This window comes from Silurus aristotelis, assembly GCF_946808225.1.
Source record: "Silurus aristotelis genome assembly, chromosome: 22".
NCBI lineage: Eukaryota > Metazoa > Chordata > Actinopteri > Siluriformes > Siluridae > Silurus > Silurus aristotelis.
Genome location: NC_139595.1, coordinates 8,328,748 through 8,350,485, shown reverse-complemented (window position 1 = coordinate 8,350,485; position 21,738 = coordinate 8,328,748). Strand labels below are relative to the sequence as shown.

Genomic DNA, 21,738 nt, shown 5'->3' with positions numbered 1-21,738 from the left:
AGATCTGGATCGATTGAGAACCAGAAAATGACAACAGAATTCTTGGTACAGATAGGTGGATAGACAAAGAACAGTATTTTGCACTGGACAAAGAAACATGAGCGAGACAGCCAAGCAGAGGACATGAGAGAATACAATACATGAATCAAGACCAAACACATGTGGCAAAGTAAACAAACACACTAGGGCTTCCATTGCACTGTGAGCTGCTATGAGAGTGGATAGAAATATACAAGATGGACAAAAGTCTCTATATACATGTATTTGCATTTTTGAACATCCCATTCCACATTTAGTCTCCACTTGCTGTTATAATAATCTCCACTCTTCTGTGACGATGTCTCAGAAGTGAAGATTTGTGGTCATTTAGCCACAATGGAGTTAGTAAAATCAGGTACTGATGTAGCATGAGAAGGCATGAGGTGCAGTCAATGTTCCGAATCATCCCAATTGCATTCAATGAGGTGATGTCAGAGCTCTATAACAGGCCACTCAAGATCTTTTACTATAAGGTGTCCCAGTTTAAGCCTCCAGCTTGCCAACTGTGGTAACAGTTTGAAGAAGAACCACATAGACTTGGAAAACACAGGTGCCCCTATACATTTGTCTATAAACTGTATTTTGAATTCAGCATATTCTCAATCTTATATTTATTCCCTAGCAAGACTTATATTTTCATCAGCACTTTATCCTCTGTGTTTGCTTTTCTGCCCTGAACTGCATCATGATTGAGACTACATTTATAAAGTGCTTTTAAAATTTTTACTGGCCCTGCATAGTACATTTTCTTCTGCAAAGTGCATGTCACCCTCTTAACCTCTCCTCTTTGTCTCTTTATCTGCTTTATCTGTTTCTATTTTATCCCCTTCCATTTATGTATTCTCCCCATAGTTCCTCTTCTCTTTTGCTCCAACATATCCACTTTTTCCTCCAGATTCTTTCTCTCTCTCTCTCTCTCTCTCTCTCTCTCTCTCTCTCTCTCTGTCTGGCTGTTTCATAAATTCCAATAAATTAATTGAAATTTATTAAAAAAATTAATTCAAGTGTTTCTGTAAACCTGAATAATAAATATTAAAAACCTTAGGTAAAATGCTATTAAGTATTATTGACATTAATAATTATGAATATAATTTATTTTGATATTAACATTATACTTTTTTATTTTTTTTTATCCTGAAAATGATCACATATAAGTGTTCATGGTGCAATGAACTGGGTGTGTCTTTTCCACATGCACAGTGTTTTTGGGATAAGCTCCAGATTCACTGTGACCCAAACCAGGATAAAGCAGCTACTGAAGATTGATGGATGCTTGCATACATTATGAGCATTACTTTATAGCTATCACAATATAAGAGCTATGTTGCTATGTTGTCTGTAATTCCTATCCAATGCTTCTCTCTCTTTACCCATCCCGAGGCATCCTGAGGTTGTGCCAGCTCCAGTCGTGTCCCACCTCATAAACATTATAGACCTTTAAAGAAATAGATGGCGACCCCGCAAACATTCCAAACCATCTAGAGACGTAATAGTACCATTTCGATTTCACTTCATGTGGGGTTTGGACATCGGACCTCTTTGAGTGTTTAAAAGCTCTGGCATTGAGAAGCTGGTGTTGGATCTATAATGATCTCAAATGTTGAGTTATTTTATGAGTTGCTCAGTAGTTCCTGGTTCCATAACCTCAAATGACTGTATAAGACTGTAGAAAGGACATTATAATTAACTAGAATCCACCATGTTCACCAAATATATATATTTAAATATCAATGCGTTATTTGATATATCACACTATACAGTCAAGGTTAAGTCAAGTTTCATGTCTTTTTTTAGATGTCTTTTAGGATCCATCCAAAAAAATTATAATTATATAAGCAAATTAGAAGCTAAATACAAACAGGAAACAAACAAAGTAGTGTATATGGTGGCTGTGCCATAGTTTGAGACACTTCACACATTCATGTAATCATTATTTGCTTTATCTTGGCCACAATCCTAGCAGATTATAAAAGATTCACTGACTGTTGATCTACTATATAACGACAAATTCACTCAAAGTGCAAAACTAGGTATAGTTTGCGAATTGAATTCTCAACAATAATCCGAAGAGACATCAGTCACTCATATGGTTTACCAAAAGTACAACAGGCTGTGGTTATAGAAGTTTGTTTGATGTTTGTGAAGGGAAACATTTGTTATTTTCTTAGATTAAAAGAAGTACGAAGAACGCAATTTCCTACATTCTATAAATCTTGTGTGACAGAGGTCTCATCCAATCAGTGGAAAGTATTCCATATGTAACTAAACCTATCTGTTCTGGTTTCTCTAAATTGTTGTGTGTTCTGATTTTCTTTTGCATTGTTTTTTTTTTTGCCGTTTGTTATATTGTTTTTGGTGTAGTTATTGTGATTTCTGGTTTGTTATTTCGTTTTGCAGTTCTCAGGCACTGTATACAAGCAATTGATTGATTTATGCAGTACAATTTCTATTTTAAAAGGCTTGCTTAGGAGTAATGCATAATGTACCATACTTAGCCCCAACTTAAGTGTGGCGTTATAACATGATACATGATGGATAAGAATATAATACAGTGTGGTAGGAGTAGAGTTAATCATTTGAATACGAATATTTATCTAAAAAAAATGCAATGAATTAAATGTTAATTCATTCATGTTTCCAATTTAAAATCTGATAACTAATGTTCTAATCACTAAAAAAAAGTATTGTGCTTCTAAAAATAAAGCAAGTAAGCATGCATTTTAACAATTATATTTTGAAGGACAGTAAGAACACATCATATTATTACCATCTGTGCAGTCAAAAACTCAAAATGCAAAAACAGTTATTTTCTTGACTATTGGGTGGATTTTTTTAACAGGTTATTGCAGGAATGCATAATAAAGAACATAGCAGAACTACATGGCTGACATTCTGATCACCTTCTAATTACTAGTAATTGTAAAATTGTTAGATTTGACACTTTGTTGTTGTTTTCTATGTTTTTGTGTCAACATTTAATCTGTATTTTGCCAAATCCTGACCATTCTTTCCTGATTTATTGGTAAAATTCTACTAGTTGGCACATAAATATTTAATGCATAAATATCTAACTACTAGTCTAACATTAGCTTTGTCAAACATACATCAATACATTTTATTTTATTTCAACTCAAAACATTTAATTTTGCTGAAAAAAATAATGAAGCATATAAAATAGGGGAATACAGCAGGTCTTACAGGAAGTATCTTACGACAGGAATTCAGTGTGACCTCGGTCAAGATAAAATAGTAACTGAAGATAAATAAAAATAAAAATAGGCCTAAAGTTTGCAAGTCCGTTAATATAACCTATGTGGAAATTAACATCACGTTATATGTTGCGGGATTTGATGTTATCAGAGTTGAATTCTGTGTCACTTTATTCATAAAAAATCCTGATAAATGATTCAGACGTTCAGACCCTGCTCTAATGTTATTGGTTGTTAAGCCTGTGTTTAATTAATCTGGCTTTATTTGATAGATTTACTATTAATGATAAAACTATACCCCCGCTTACTTATGCGAGAGCCTAGCACCAATTGAACAGCTCTGAACTCTGAAACATGTGTGTCACTTCAGATGCACCTTTTAGTATATACAACTTGGTGGATCGTAATCATGAGAGTGAAGTTGGTTGATTGTTGAAGATTGTTGGTGTTAGTGATGTGAGGGTGTGGATTTGAGAGAGTGTGTGTTGTGTTTACTTGACACTTATCAGCCTTTGAGTGTGTATACAGTATGCTGCTTGTTTATGCCTGTGTGTGTATTAGTGTGTCTGCATGTGTGTAGGGTGTGAGTGTTGTGGAAGAGGAAAATGTGGAGCTAGAAGTTCGAGAGAAGAGAGAGAGAGAGAGAGAGAGAGAGAGAGAGAGAGAGAGAGAGAGAGAGAGAGAGAGAGAGAGAGAGAGAGATACTATGCTATAATTATAATGATGTAGTTTTATATCCAGTCATCTATTCATTTTTCATTAAGTTCATTTATCTTTTGCTTAATGTTTATGCTATATTACTGAATCAGGTATTACATTTTAGATATACTATATATTACCTACTTTACTGTAAGCAAAGAGACTGCTAAGAGCAATACCATGGACAACACACAGCACCACCAATTACAAAAATGTGTTTTTTCTTTCATCAATCAACATTTCACTTCAACAAATACAGTTATGACAAGGCCAAGTCACAGTCTATGGTGCCTTACCCCTGCTTAGTTTTATCTGTGTATTAACAAAATCTTTCTTTGTAAACTGTTCGCTTTGCTTTTTGTCATCACTCTGTTCCACATTCCACAGAAAAACATTACTAAATGTCATCAGTAAACTGACTGTAACTGCATACTGCCAGCAACCTCATAATGAACTGTTGTGAATGCATGTTTCACCGGTTCAACAGGGACGATAAGTACATAGCTGTGTGAATCCAAACTTTGCCTTAGTTTTCTCATAACTCTGTGTTACACTGAACTACTAAAACTTTTTTTTTGTGGTAGAAAAATGCTGATGATTGAAAAGCTAAGATTCTGATGACGTCTTATTGCTAAGCCACTGAATAAATGAAGTGCGGTGGAGGATATGCTGATGTTCTGCACATCGCATGAAGGTGGATGGAATGACCTGGCTTCCCTTACACTCTTAAAGACTGTGTGAGAAGTTACAGCCATGACTCACTATCTCTTAAACAGTTTACCTCCCTTGCCATGCAGATGGACAAGCTGTTCTGGACCAATCTGAACACCAACATTTCAGAAGCTATTAGCTACCACAGTTTTTCTAAATCTGAATACTCAGAGTTAATGGAACTTGGCTTTGGCCTTGGGGGACAAAAAGACATGATTCAAAGCTGCCTTGTACTTGTACATTATGTGTAAAGGTTAGAGTTTGCCATTCAAACCACCTCTCAAAGCAATAGATGGACATTTTCTGAATTCAGGCAATGTCTAAAAACCCACAGAAATGTCCTTGCAAATTAGGATATGACCATTATGAAGCGATGCTTTTGTTTTATTGAATCTGTCGACAGTCTTAAAGTGTAAGTAAAGGACCATTAGTTGCAGTATGGTCTTTGCAGGTATTATAGACTTTTTGGCTGGTGTTTAAACACTTTGCTACCATGTTCACCCCCTGTCAATCAAAAACCCTTGAGGTATTTGTCCATCAACTTCACATGTACTGTATCTATAAACATCTTTGTGATGAACAACATGTTAGTGGTTTGTATTTCCAATATGCCAGCGGTATGAAGCCTGTAAATCAATCACATGATGAAGGATAGAAGCAGATGCAGAAGCAGGACACCATTCGGAAAAGACCACTTTCTACCAAACCAATCTAGCGGGAAACAGTAGTAATTAAATGTAAACTTTAGAAAGTGTCTGCCACTAAACAGAACTATGGCAGCATACTTGACAACAATAGTGTTTGCTAGAAGAAAACCTGACTTAGCAGGATCCCTGTACTCCATTACGAGTATGGATGTTAGTGGGAGGACATGTTCCTTGGTAATTTTATCACATGGCATTGTGCGAACCATTCAACCACTAGCATCACATGTTTACAGGCTGCCAGTTGGATAGGTGGCCGCTGTGAAGCACTGTAATGTCCTACAGAAAAGTACTGTATGGCAAACACACAAAAGGTAATATGAGGCTATAATATATAGCTTTTACAGAGTAATTATTCATAGCTCTGACTGTACTCATAAGCCACTAACTACCTAATCCATTAATTACGTCATAATTTGTGCATAGCAGAGCTGCTAAGATCTATATTTCAAATTAATAATGAGCAAAGTTGCTAAAAGAAATAACACTCAGGCAAAAATAATAGATTGTGTAGTTTGTGTTTCACTTTTGACTTGTCTAAAAATGGCAAGAAACAAAGCAGTTTTAAGCTTGCTGTAACACTGCCACACACACACACACCCACACCCACACACACACACACACACACACACACACACACACACACACACAGAGATTCATACCAGAATCTTTGGTCTAGCCATCTATTCCACGTTCATTTCCATGGAAAATAATCACTGCCCAAGCATTTTTACCAGAAATGTCTGTGCATGTGTGTTGGCTCGATTCAAGGTGTGTGTGTGTGTGTGTGTGTGTGTGTGTGTGTGTGTGTGTGTGTGTGTGTGTGTGTTAGTGAGAGCAAGATCCCCTCTGTATACTTCCTAAAGTGTCAAGCATATGTTAATTAGTAAAGGAAAGAACACACATGCACACAAATATTTAATTGCGATTAATCACACCCTAATCGCACATTTTTATCTGTTCTAAATGTACCTTAAATTAATACGTTTTAATTAATACATGTTAATACTATTCTAAAAATAACTCAACATACAGCCATTATTGTCAAAATTACTGGCAACAAAAGTGAGTGCACCTAAAGTGAACATGTCAAAACTGTCAATATTTTGTGCGAGCACCATGGATATCTAGCACTGATTTATCCTCCTGGCCATGAAATTCATCATAGCTGCAAAGGTTGTTGCTAGGATCCTCTTCCACTCCACTATAATGACATCACGGAGCTGCTGGATGTTAGACACATGACAATTCTCCACTTTCTGCTTAAGGATGCCCCAGAGGTGCATAATAGATTTTAGGTCTGGAGACATACTTGGCCACTTCATCACCTTCACCTTTAGTAATGCAGTTATGTTTGGGGTTTTCATTTCCAAAAGTTTCTAAAGGGAGGGCATCATGTTCTGCTTTAAAATGTCACAGTACATGTTGGAATCTATTTTTCCCCTCAAATCAATGCAGCTCTCCAGTACCAGCAGCACTCATGCACCCCCAGACCCTAATGCTACCACCACCATGCTTGACTGTAGGCAAAACACAATTTTCTTGGTACTCCTTACCAGGGCGTCACCACACATGCTGGACACCATCTGACCACAGAACATTGTTCCAGTATTTCAGGACAGGTAGGTAGCTAGGACTAGAGCTGCTTCATGGGTGCTGCTGAGTGTGTATAAAGACTTGCACTGTTAAGCATGGTTAGACATAGAGATGTTAAGATGAATGCTGTTGCTGCACATGGTGGAGTATGAGTGACCCCCTAGTAGCTCTATAGATGTGAGGCAGGTGGAAAACAAGAAATACATGTAGCATGGTTTCAGCTCATTTAATCAGAATATGAACATTTACTTAGACGGAGAGGAGCCCCTGCACAAGACAGATTTTTTTACCGCTCCCACCCGTTCCCACAAAAATTTTATTTTCTCCCGCTTCTGCACACAATGTTTAAGTGATGTCCCGCAAAAGCCAGCATGTAAAATGTATAAGTAGTTTTATTTTCAATGCACTGCCTTCTTCTTCCCGCTATTCTGCTTTATTTTATTTTATTTTTTAAGGTCCACTTGCTTCACTTTTTAATTATGAATAAAAAAGAAACAAAAAAATGAGTTTGACTTTTTGTTTAAATGACGAACATGGACATACACAAGGAACTTTTCAGAACATAGAACATCAACTGGAACAATATCCTATAAAAAAACAGGCCAAGGTTATGTTTTGTTGTATGTTCCTTTCTTAAATTAAGTAATAACGGTAGCATTTAGTGATGCTTCTCTATCCCTTCAGACATTGTGTCTCAGTGTGCTCTAGTAGTCCACCGTGCATGAACCATGCGAGAGTTCGCTTCCGTCCTTGTGCCTGTAAATCAGTTTATTTTATTTTATACGCTATTGTTGCTTTTGTGAAGTAGATACATAACATTTAATTTTGTATTTTTTATCATTAAAAAAAGATATAATTTTGAGACCATTTTGCGGGAGTCCTACGAATGATTTTATTCTCCCGTAACCCACACACGTAAATATTTTACTGGCCGCACCCAAATTCACCAATCAAATCTTGTCACGCGCTGCACTCGTTTGCGTTGGGTCTCGCAGGAGTGCAGATATCTACCTGAAAGCTACGGTGTTGATAGAACCAATCAGCGTGCTGATAGAGTCTCATGGCGAACATTTATCATGATCAGAAAAGTGACTTGTCCTTGTATCTCATTTTTCTCTCTTTTCTTCACTTCAGTTCTTGTTCCATCTTCATAAACAGCATAAATGACACCTTTTTTCTTTCATTTTTTTCTTTCCTAATCATTCTATGTATATTTTGTTCATTTTATGTAGTTTCATGTTTGTCAAAAAACACTCAATTTAGAGAAAGGTGTAAATGATAGGGAACACACACACACACACACACACACACACACACACACACACACACACACACACACACACACACACACACACACACACACACACACGCAAACACACACACATGCAAACACACAAAGGCTGCCTGTCAAATTTGATCTGGGAGTCATCAAAGCCTCTTCAAACAGCAACAGACTTGCTGCTAAAACTCATTAAGTGAAGGTTTTGTGCCAGCAGTCTATCACTAGCACACAATATACAGCTTTTTAAGGAGACCCTCATAGTGCCCTTTGCCTCTGATTTAAACCTACATGTATCGCCTACACACGGAGGGAATCTGTAAGCTTGGATTTCATAAGCTGCCATATAAATTTGGGACCATTTACAAACAGATCACGTCCACAGAAAAACAATGCTGTTATTACCTTCGGCGGGTTATTACTACACTTATTCCCAATTTAATTTCATTCCTTTTGTAAGAAGACAATGAAAGACAATATTTTCTAAAATATCTTACATCTAGACAATGACTTTAAGTTTCAAGACAGCTGGAAACAAGCCAAGCTCACTGGCAACTCACCATCAAAGTTTTTGTACTGGCTGTTGAGGGAGACCTGTAAAGTGTGGCCAGATTCCTTGACCTGGTCTTCAAATTCTTTCTTGCTCAGATTGGATAGATTCTCCTCTATCTGGCTTGTACAGCAGGTGTAGCCTTGTGGACACACTCGCAAATGCTCACCTGGAGAGAGAAAGATGAAAAGAGGTGGGGGAGGGAAGATAAGTATTTCATTAGATTTCTGTACCAAGAGTGTTGTGTGCTGTCTTTACTCACTGCATGTTCTATTAATGAAATTCTGATTTGAGGAAATACAAAAAAAAAAAGAAGAAAGACCATAAGGCATGCAAAATAGCAAGATATATCATTTCTCCTCTAAAATATTTGAATATGGAAATTTGCCTATATTTTGACATTTTTTCCTCGTTCAACCAGCCAACCAGCCAACCACAGTCAATTATTTAATCAATCAATAACAAACAAGCAAATAAATAAATAAGCAAAACTGCCCTTGGTTGAATTCATAATTCAAGTTTTTTTTTTTACACCTACACAATTCTGCTTTAAAAATTAATGTTTACAAACTATTTACATATGAATTAAATATTATTTAAAAATAAAAATCTTAGTAGTTATTTGAATAAGCTACAGACGTTTAACCGAAATGACTCTTTAGTTTTCTTTATTAAGGACTATTTAGTTTTTTAATGGACCCTAAAGCTGCTTTCATTACCCTTTTAAATTGGAAATAATATTAATAATAATAATAATAATAATAATAATAATAATAATAATAATAATAATAATAATAATAATAATAATAATAAAGACAGCAAGTGAGAGCAGGAGAAATAGAAATAAAGTATATTGCTCAGTCTACATCACTCTCTGATAACAGAGATACATCCCACCCTCAGCACCCACAACCACAACCAACTGCCCCCACAGAGTGAATTCACAAACAGAGTGAATTGAAATAAGTGGGTTAAAATGTCGGTTTTATAAAATGTAACTACATTCAACATTGGCTTTCGATTTTCTGCTTTACAGTATTTCAATAGAAAATGTATGTGTGTGTGTGTGTGTGTGTGTGTGTGTGTGTGTGTGTGTGTGTGTGTGTTCTCTGTGCCTGCCAGTCTGGGTGTGTCACAGTCCCTAAAAAACCAAAATAGCATGTGGCAAATAGGTCTCTCTCTCTCTCTCTCTCTCTCTCTCTCTCTCTCTCTCTCTCTCTCTCTCTCTCTCTCTCTCTCTCTTGTGTGTTTGTGTATGTATGTATTTATGTGTGTGTGTGTGTGTGTGTGTGTGTGTGTGTGTGTGTGTGTGTGTGTCAGCAGGAACTAACACAATCTGTCAGGAGCAGGATGCATGCTGTAAAGAGCTGGGCTGCTCGCCACCCCCTACCCTAAGCTTCACTGAACCAAGGACAAGGGAGACAGGGAGAAGGATGGAGAGGTCGAGAAAAAGAAATAGAGAGACAGAAACAAAAGACCATGTATTACTGCAATCCTGCGATTTCTCTGCCATCAGATGCTAAACAATTAGAAGCAATTTATTACTACTGAAGTAGAAAGACCACTAACCCTGACCTTTACCCAAACCCATACGATTCCCTTAAAATGTATACATTTGTACTAAAACTTCATGCTGAATCCTTTTCTAGAAGTGCAAGCTAAGTAAATGCTAATGCACATCTGGTTCAAGCTTAACACTCTTATTTGTATAGCAAGTTCTCTGATCAAGGACTGTGTGATATTACTTTACTGCTCAATCATAATGGGTCTGCATAATAAGAGCTACATCTCAGCATAAGTACAAAAAACATGAAAATATGGAAGAGGGAGATGAGGAAGTGGAAGAAAGTGCATCAAGGAAAAAAAGAGAAGCAGAAATAGAGCCTGGCCTCAAATTAAAAGCCTGTAATGAATAAGAACCTGGGACACTGGATCTGTGTGTGTGTGTGTGTGTGTGTGTGTGTGTGTGTGTGTGTGTGTGTGTGTGTGTGTGTGTGTGTGTGTGTTGGTGTCTAAGTACGGGGGTGAAATCTAACATATAAGTGCCATTGACACACTCACGAGCGGAGACCAGAGTTAGAGTAATTCCCCCTGCATTAAGTTATCAGAGCTCTCTCGGGAGGAAGAACCTTATTATGATCCAATTGGAAGACATGAAATGGGGACAGACTGAGATAAACTTTGAGAGAGAGAGAGAGAGAGAGAGAGAGAGAGAGAGAGAGAGAGAGAGAGAGAGAGAGAGAGAAACATAAATGTTGAGATGTCTATTTATAGACTGTGGAAGGAAGGAAAGAAAAGAAAAACCTATAACAGATTTCGCAGTTTCTAAAAACGTTTCCTTTCCTGGCCTACAGTTTTTAATAATCAACAGACAACACACTTTTCTACACACTGACACCGAAAATCAAGAATGCACCAACCATTATATTACCATTACCATTATAACAACTTCTCTTTCGATCTGCTATTCTAGAACTGCTACTGCAAAGAGCTTGAACACATTTAAAACAAATGTAAATGATTACTCCATTGTTTCCACATTTCTCAAAGACTCCTGTAAATTAAACAAAGTACCGACATGACTGGAGGCTTTAAAGAGAATCTAAATGTCATCCCTCAGACTGATATCAAAAACTTGTATTAAATACATTTACAACTGTCATCATATATATATATATATATATATATATATATATATATATATATATATATATATATATATATATATATATATATATATATATACATTTACATTTAAATTTACATTTACATTTACATTTACATTAACATCAACATTCTAAAACGTACAACCGATTCATGCATTCATTTATTTCATGTCATAGATCAGACATACACAAAACATGTGTGTAGTATTGTGTATCATGTATGTGTGACAAATAAAATTTTAATTGGAATTTTGGTTTCAGAAAACACTTTATTGCTCTAAAGATAGATTCCAGCACATTACAGTGCACCATGCACACGCATTTACACACGCATTCACAACTAGGAGCAGCTTTGCTGTAAATAAATTGATTTGTTTGATCTGATATGCGGCTGCATTTGTGAACAACAAACTGCTGGGGATGTAAAACCAAATAGAGGCTTTACAACTGACTGCGTTGGTTTAAAGATCGAGGAAATGGGTTAAAGGCTGTGAATCTTTTTTTATTGGCCACTGCCAGTGTGTATGTGGGTGTCTGGCTGCTGGGAAGACAGGAGGAAAAAAGAACTGGGAAATTGTGTTTACAGATGTAAACAGATGACAACATCAAGCAGCTGTTTTGAAGCTTGAGAACTTCCTGTTAAACTCCAAAGCAAGCAGCCATGCGCACGGAAAGCACTGGTGACCCTGCAGGTGTGTAAAATGACACGAATTCTTAAAATGGTTTCCTGTACTTTGACATTTTCTGGCTTCTAGTACTGCACTGGATGACTTCTGGAGTAGCCTACTTTCCTAATGCCTACCTATAAAACAACCCTTCTTCCTTAAAGACTACCTATAAAACAGTGCCACTTTTCTAAGAATAGTATTGTTTAAATCTCTTATTAAATCTTCTGTAAAAAAAAAAAAAAAAACCTTGTCCTTAAAGTGATTAAATTATGTCTTAATTCCTAATTGTTACTTCTAAGGAAAATCACCCCACCTTTCTATCCATCCACCCTCATATCTTCGTATATACATAAAACATATGGAGAACTAACCATGGGATTTGTATATTCTTTTTGAAAATTCCATTCCATATTTAATTCCCATTTGCTGTTAGCTTTAAGAGTGTGCTTGTGCAGATTTGTACTCATTCAGCCACAAGGGTGTTGGCAAAGTCAGGTGCTGATGTAGAGTGGGGAGGCTTGGGGGGCAGTCAGCATTCCAAATAATTCCCAAGGTGTTTAATAGGGTTAAGGTCAGATCTTTATAGCAGGCCACTCAAGATCTTGCACTCCAACCAATGTACACTATATATTTATAAATCTCACTTTGTGTAGCAGGGCACTGTCATGAGGGAACGGTTTTGGGTGTCCTATTACAAAGACAGGATGTGCAATGTGTGCCATTAACTTGTGGTAATAGTTTGTAGAAGAAGGACATATGCCTATATATATATATATATATATATATATATATATATATATATATATATATATATATATATATATATATATATATATATATATATATACAGTGAGGAAAATAAGTATTTGAACACGCTGCTATTTTGCAAGTTCTCCCACTTAGAAATCATGGAGGGGTCTGAAATTGTCATCGTAGGTGCATGTCCACTGTGAGAGACATAATCTAAAAAAAAAAATCCAGAAATTACAATATATGATTTTTAAACTATTTATTTGTATGATACAGCTGCAAATAAGTATTTGAACACCTGAGAAAGTCAGTTTATATTTGGTACAGTAACCTTTGTTTGCAATTACAGAAGTCAAACGTTTCCTGTAGTTTTTCACCAGGTTTGCACACACTGCAGGAGGGATTTTGGCCCACTCCTCCACACAGATCTTCTCTAGATCAGTCAGGTTTCTGGCCTGTCGCTGAGAAACACGAAGTTTGAGCTCCTGCCAAAGATTCTCTATTGGGTTTAGGTCTGGAGACTGGCTAGGCCACGCCAGAACCTTGATATGCTTCTTACAGAGCCACTCCTTGGTTATCCTGGCTGTGTGCTTCGGGTCATTCTCATGTTGGAAGACCCAGCCTCAACCCATCTTCAATGCTCTAACTGAGGGAAGGAGATTGTTCCACAAAATCTCGCAATACATGGCCCCGGTCATCCTCTCCTCAATACAGTGCAGTCGCCCTGTCCCATGTGCAGAAAAACACTCCCAAAGCATGATGCTACCACCCCAATGCTTCACAGTAGGGATGGTGTTCTTGGGATGGTACTCATCATTCTTCTTCCTCCAAACACGTTTAGAGGAATTATGACCCAAAAGTTCTATTTTGGTCTCATCTGACCACATGACTTTCTCCCATGATTCCTCTGGATCATCCAAATGGTCATTCTTAAACTTAAGACGTGCCTGGACATGTGCTGGTTTAAGCAGGGGAACCTTCCGTGCCATGCATGATTTCATACCATGACGTCTTAGTGTATTACCAACAGTCACCTTGGAAACGGTGGTCCCAGCTCTTTTCAGGTAATTGACCAGCTCCTCCCGTGTAATTCTGGGCTGATTTCTCACCTTCCTTAGGATCATTGGGACCCCACGAGGTGAGATCTTGCATGTAGCCCCAGACCGAGGGAGATTGACAGTCATGTTTAGCTTCTTCCATTTTCTAATGATTGCTCCAACAGTGGACCTTTTTTCACCAAGCTGCTTGGCAATTTCCCCGTAGCTCTTTCCAGCCTTGTGGAGGTGTACAATTGTGTCTCTAGTGTCTTTGGACAGCTCTTTGGTCTTGGCCATGTTAGTAGTTGGATTCTTAATGATTGTATGGGGTGGACAGGTGTCTTTATGCAGCTAACGACCTCAAACAGGTGCATCTAATTTAGGATAATAAATGTAGTGGAGGTGGACATTTTAAAGGCAGACTAACAGGTCTTTGAGGGTCAGAATTCTAGCTGATAGACAGGTGTTCAAATACTTATTTGCAGCTGTATCATACAAATAAATAGTTTAAAAATCATATATTGTGATTTCTGGATTTTTTTTTTTAGATTATGTCTCTCACAGTGGACATGCACCTACGATGACAATTTCAGACCCCTTCATGATTTCTAAGTGGGAGAACTTGCAAAATAGCAGGGTGTTCAAATACTTTTTTTCCTCACTGTATATATATATATATATATATATATATATATATATATATATATATATATATATATATATATATATATATATATATACAACACACAGTGTTACATATTGATTGCATCTCCCCTGTAACATTATTGATTGTTAATAAATTATTAAAAGTACTAATAAGGGGGTGTGTGAGTGTGTGTGTGTGTGTGTGAGAATATATTTATATACTGTCTGAGCCGTCTACTCTGTATTGCTGTCTCAGCTGTCTGTCATGCACAGGACGTATCCGCTACTGATAGATTTTCATTTGGAAAATCCTGAAGATATTAGCGACAATTAAACTATCGGGTTAACTCTCAGCTTATGCTTACATAGACAGCGGAGTCATATTCAGACATTAATGTTAATAATCGAGCATGCAAGAATTGATTGATGTAGAAAATTGTATTACACTGTAGGAGATATTGAGAGACAGCAACATTAGCATCTTGTATATTATCTTGTATAGTATCTTGTATTTTAAAATGTATATTAGTTATAAAGTTTCATTTTTAAAGTAATAAATTGCAGGAGAACAAAAAAAAACTTTTTCATTTACATAGTTATTTAATTGTGATGGAAACAAACAAATATTGCCATGGTTATTCCTACTAGTGGGTTTGCCAATTAATAGATAGAAAGATTGTATATTAATTATGTAAATTAAAAAATATATATTTAATTACGTATATTTTACCTTTATTTAAACTAATACAATTTTTTTTATTCTGTACACATTCAAAAGCTTTTGTCTTTCACTGCCAGTGTACACATTCTGTTTTGATTAACAGAGGATTTTATTTATTTATTATCCTAGCTAAATTCATAAAATTCTACATTTTGGAATTTCATCCACCATTAACAGGGGGCACAGTGGTGCAGCATTTAGCACCTCACAGCTAATGGGTCCAGGGTCCGATCCTGAGCTTGGGTACTGGTTTTGCATGTTTTGCATGTTCTTTCTATATTAGCTTGAGTTGACTGTACTGGCCAATAAAATGCAGACAGTCTGGCTTATATTTTGCCCCCAAGGCAAGAATGAGCTTGTGCATATCCTCTGGAATGGACTGGCATTCCATCTGGGGAAAGTGTACAGTGATACCCATTATTGGCTCGGGATTCTCTATAACCCTAACCAGGACAAAAGAATGAAGTTGGTGGAGGGTAAGAAGCGTAGCTACGAATAATATCTACGCTGTTATTGTGCAATTTTTATATGATTGTGAGAAAGAAATTTGCAACAGTGTGACCATGCATAAAGTTGGATTTAAAACTGTCTATTTTCAAATGTTCCCCATTTCAAGAATGTCTAACTCTCATACACTTCCTGTTTATTTGAGCACTTGTTAACAGTTTCAAGAATGTAATGTGTTAAGGTTAAGTTCTTTTTAATGTGATAGTTTAAGTTCTTATACCAGACATTATCTCACAGTGTAATCTAACAATGTTTAAGTCAATCCTAATTTCACCAAAACACAATGTTCCAACAATTTTCAAGTGAAAGGGGAAGTCCTCAATCTGTGTTAAATCTCGTCCCACACAGCTAACCATCAAAGCATGTGTGCTTTGATGGTGCAATAACTACACTGCCCTACAATCTGCAATCTGGTTGTGTGTTTGTATGTGTGTGTGTGTGTTGGGGGGATGGTGTTATGTGTGTTTTAGTTTGCGCCTTTACACCGGTTGTCCTCATTTCAGAAGAAAATACAAAGATAAGCAGAAAATCTACATGTTAAACACACACACACACACACACACACACACACACACACACACACACACACACACACACACACAAATCACACAGAGTGCTACATTCATTTGTTGGGTGTCTAGACAGATGCTGACAATATCAGGTATTTTTGGAAAGGGCACACATGATGGCTGGGCTAAAATAGGAACCAAAATTTGTAACCAAAGCAACTATTAGGGGAAAGACCAAATCACACACACACACACACACACACACACACACACACACACACACACACACACACACACACACACACACACACACACACAAGCACGCATGCACACGCATGCACACACGTGCATGCACCCACACACTTATTTGTTTCATCAAAAACATGAAAGGGCAGCTTTGCAATTGTATGTTATCACTTGTGCACTACCTGTACGATTATCTATCTATCTATCTATCTATCTATCTATCTATCTATCTATCTATCTATCTATCTATCTATCTATCTATCTATCTATCTAAAAGGCAGATTTCTAGTACTTTATCAAGTGTCAGCATTAAAAGTGTAAACTATGAAGACTTTCTGTATTTGTTCCATGTTTTGCACAACCTTTTGTGGTTTTGAACAACCTTTTGTCTTGTATGTTTACAAGTACACTCTTGTTTATAGTTTTCTTTTTTGCACAATTTCCTGTATAAAACATAAAAGGTACACTGGTTGGCGCTATTTTGTGTATCTTCTGCATGTCTTGTGTTTGCACTGTCTTTTGTCTGCACTGTTTGCACTCGGTTGCACACGATGCACTTTATGTGGCAAAGACAACTGACTTTAGTCATTAGCTCTGAGTTCTGTTATGTAGCTCTATGTTGTGTGATGTAGCTCTATGTTGTTTTATGCAACACCAGGGTTTTGGAGAAATGTTGTCTCATTTCACTGTGTACTGCGTCAACTATATATATTTGAAATGACAATAAAAGCTTCTTGACTTGACTCTATCTGTTCAAAAAGAAAAAGGAAAAAGAAAACAACATGCTTTGTACTTGGCACATATGCATTTACAGCACTTACAATTATTTATTCGTACATCCCAGCAATGTTAGGAGCTGGGGGTCAGAGTGCAGGGTCAGCCATGACAGGACCCGTGGAGACCTGTGGGTTAAGGGCCTTGCTCAGGGGCCCCAAAGAAGGCAGCTTGTCAATACCAGGGCTTGAACCCTGACCTTCCTATCAGTAACCCAGAGCCTTAACCACTGAGCTAGCTTGGTATAGCCAAAGCCAAAAATTTTAAATCATAAATAAACAAACAAGCAAAAAAATAAAATAAATTAATATATAATACAACAAACAAATAATAAATAAACAGGTGTACAGGCACTTTTTTTCAAGGACGTAAATCAGCCCAACGTCATGGAAATGAGTCAAACACCTTTCTTCTATAAAGCAACACTTTATCAGAACATTTTCAACAAATGATGTCAATGTGTGAAACATGCTGACGGAAATGAACTGCTAGCAGCAAAATTCACAGATTTAGAGCACGTCTTCCTCTGCACCACTTGCATTATGAGCTTAAGGTCGATGAAAATCATAATCACTGGAAAAAAAGGAATAGAGATAAAGAGAAAGAGATAGAGCAAGAGGTTTTTTTTTAATACATTAAAGAGGAGGGCTACACACACACATGCACACACTTGCACACAGAAATGTTCTGGGGAAAAGACAGACTTGAAGTGCGGAAGGAGGGTGTGATGAATGACTGGTCACCAACAGATGAGCAATGATGATAGGATGGATGGATGGATGCATGAATAGATGTGGTGTATGTAGTAAAGGGGAGAGCAGGCTGGTCAAACAGGATAATTTGTACCAGCAAGGATTACAGCAAGAATCACATGACCTACAAATCACAGATGTGTTTGCAAGGACGAAAGGTTTGTGTGTGTGTGTGTGTGTGTGTGTGTGTGTGTGTGTGTGTGTGTGTGTGTGTGTCAGAGTAAGAGGGACAGAAAGAAAGAGAGACCCAGGATGAATAGAAGACACCTTAAGTGGAAACTTCAAGTGTTGTACTACACAGACACATACCCACACATTGATTTCTGATCAAAGCCTTCAAAGCAACTTTTCTCTAGTTCTCTTCACAAGTACCCTGAAGTTAGTCTTTCAAGTTCCTGCACCAGACATACCCAAATATATTGTTTTTAACTTATCAAATACGTGTGTGTGTGTGTGTGTGTGTGTGTGTGTGTGTGTGTGTGTGTGTGTGTGTGTGTGTGTATACACGAAGATGCGAATCATCGTTATGGAGATCCGCATCCCTAATAGACACGGTAAAAGCAGTGAAAAGCAAATTACATATATATATATATATATATATATATATATATATATATATATATATATATATATATATATATATATATATATATATATATAATCTCATATCATATAATATATATATATATATATAATGAATTCATCATAAAAGTCTTTGTTGAGGCAACAGTCTTCAATAATGTAATTTGCTTCTCACTGCTTTTACCGTGTCTATTATGGATGCGGATCTCCAAAACGATGATTCGCATCTTGATCCGCTTCTTGATGAATAGCCATTGATACAACACATTAAAAATACAGATGAAGCAGCGACCGATGCAATCTAATACGATTCACCCCTATAGCGATGCAGTGCGACCTGATTTCGTTTTGATCAACACGATGTGATTCAATGCAATACGATGCAATGGAAAAAATGTGATGCTATGCAATTCATTATGGTACAGAGAGTTTGCTTTTTTTTTTTTTTTTTCTTTGCTTCAGACAGACAGCAAATCATACATTTATTTAAGTGTCTTCTGACTTCGAAGGCATGACTCTTTCACAAACAGTGCAAAGAAAATGAAAAAAAACAGCTCTACCTCTGCCATGTTAATCTCTATTTAATGTGACTCTCAGGACACGGCTTGTTCTCCGTGGTGTTGTGATGCGTCATATTCACGTAGCAGCAGTGGAGCTGAGAGAACACGCTTTAGTGTGAAGAAATCAATCTACATATGAAATATTGGTCACAAATTATTGCCCACTTTCTAAATAATACAAGTATTTTTATATCTGTAACAAAAATATCTACTGATAATTATAAATAAATATTTTTTTACATGATGCAAATATTTTAAAAAGGATGCATTCTGATACAAATGCCAACTTTATCCGATACTCACTTTTGAATAATGATGCATCACATCGTTAACTTTTATGACGATGCACCGCTGTGATTTGGTGAATTTTAGCATCCCTAGTTTCTATGTTTTGGCACCCTGATTGTAAATATTAGGAAAAAATATACAGTGTAGCGGTGTTCCTGGTAAAATGTGGCTAGCCGGTGTATAATATGTCTGAAAGCTAGTGCAGTAGCTCGATAAAAAACTTGTTTTTCTTTTGCTATTGTTTTGAAATGACATTTACTTACTTTCAGTTTCATGTTTTGTGGACTTGGTGATAGTGACTGAACTCTAGCCAGAATGTTTACAGGCAAGGAAAAGGCAAGTTACTGAAAAGAAAGCAAATGCAAAAATCCCAAATCGGTCATGCCTTTTTGTGAAAGCGCATATGGACACCGCTGTGCGAGAGTGAAAAGATTTCGAGGGTGAAAGATGAATGCACGAGGTGTGGACAAGGAATGCAAGGCTCTTTCTTCCCCTTCACCTCGCTGTAATCCCTCTTTCACATCTATGCTCAAAAGAACTTTTCATGAGACGGAAAGTGAAAAACGGTCAGTTCGTCCATGGCCATTTGCAACCTGTGGGCCAACAGCGACCCTTTATCCTTTCTCTCCCAGTCGAATTCTCGCACTCCATGCACATTTTAACTCCACTTTATATACATTTTTTGTGGGGGTTTTTTGATTTATTTTTTATTGGAAATAGAATCCAATAAACCTCTCAATCCAGATGTGTATTCTATATTATTTTAAGCCTTGTGGAAATATTGCACCTTTTTATTCAAAACAGTCCTTTAGTAAACCATTAGATATTTGCTTATAAGTGGTGGAGTCCATGACCCTGTGCTCACATGCTTAATAATTATGTTCTAATAAAAGACAGGCTGAACTGTATACATTACTCACTTTAAAACATTTCTAAATTAATAATTATTATTCGAACATTTGTCTGGGAATAATCATTTATGTGCAACACCTACTTTTTTATACACAATATGATGATAGTGTGATAGTTTGCTGTCTTTTTTTAACATGAATTGAATTCAACATAAGGTGTATTTCTTCAGCCAGAGATTGAGTCAGGACAAAACTATTTTTCTACTGGAGCAAAACAGCAACTGCACTGTCTCACTGAGCTTAAGTTTTGGCTTTCTACAACATGCTTTTGATAAATTCTCCCTTGAGTGAAGAAAAAAAAAGTCACTGTCTCTATGTTAAATGGTTTTGTACAAAAAGAAAAAAAGAAAGATGAGAATTCAGATAATCAAAAAAGATTTAGCAACGGAAAGCAGTTACTCTGGTAAAGAAAATTTGTGGATTTTTTTCCTGTTAGGCCTGTTAGAAAGGGGAAAGTAATAGAATAGAAAGTTGCTATAGCATGAAAAACATAGTCATTAATACCACATTAAAGGAGAACAAAACGGCAAAAATTGGATATAATATTTTTTTTTTAAAGAAAATATAAATAAACAGTGAAAATGTTCTAAATTCAATAATTGAAAGCAGCAATTTTTTACAATTACACAATTATAACTCTAGAACTTTCCATTTTCCAGTTTCCATATTGTAAATTTAAAAATGTTGAAAAATTTGTAGTCATTTAAAAAAATAAATAAATAGGAATCATGATACCTGTGATAAAGCATGTATGTGTATTGGAACATTGTGTATTACAGTATGGTGAGATTTGTATTTTCTCTGGTTTTATTTTCTGAACTAATATTTTACCCTTCCTTTCAACAGGAAGTCCAAATATTTAGGAATAATGAGCTCTACAGGAGCAATTTACACGTGTTAGAGCCAGGTTCAACTTCTGAGGAATTAGGATTGAGGTTGATCTAAAGTCTTTTGATGTGGCGATGCTCACTAAAAAACATGCTCACTTTAGCAGTGTTATTATCTGCAGTTGTCTGACATTTTGAGTGACAGTTTTGTCCATGCATAATCATTTTAGTTAATTTGACAGTGGAAAATGAATAAAACTGATGTTCACTAGATGGTAAACTTCAGCTTCATCATCTGTTTCATTCCTGGAGGTGACCTTTGACTTTTTATTTACTCAATACTGTACATCAGATTAAACTTCACAGCTTCGTGTATATTCATAGAAACAAATGTTGGATGTAGCAAAATTTTGGCAGACAATATTTATGATAAAAAATGTGCATATAAATATTACAAGCCTATAATGTATGTTGAGAAATATATTTCCACAAACCCTAATCAGTTTAA

The 21,738-nt window shown here is 36.4% G+C and overlaps 1 protein-coding gene across 1 annotated transcript in view; it reads right to left on the bottom strand.

Annotated features, from left to right (window-relative positions):
- gpc1b (glypican 1b) overlaps window positions 1-21,738 on the bottom strand; it is a 101,766-nt gene that overhangs the window by 42,760 nt on the left and 37,268 nt on the right. The window contains exon 2 of the mRNA XM_083525811.1: window positions 8,798-8,956. Within this exon, the coding sequence (XP_083381937.1) occupies window positions 8,798-8,956 (159 nt within the window). The remainder of the gene's footprint in view (window positions 1-8,797; window positions 8,957-21,738) is intronic.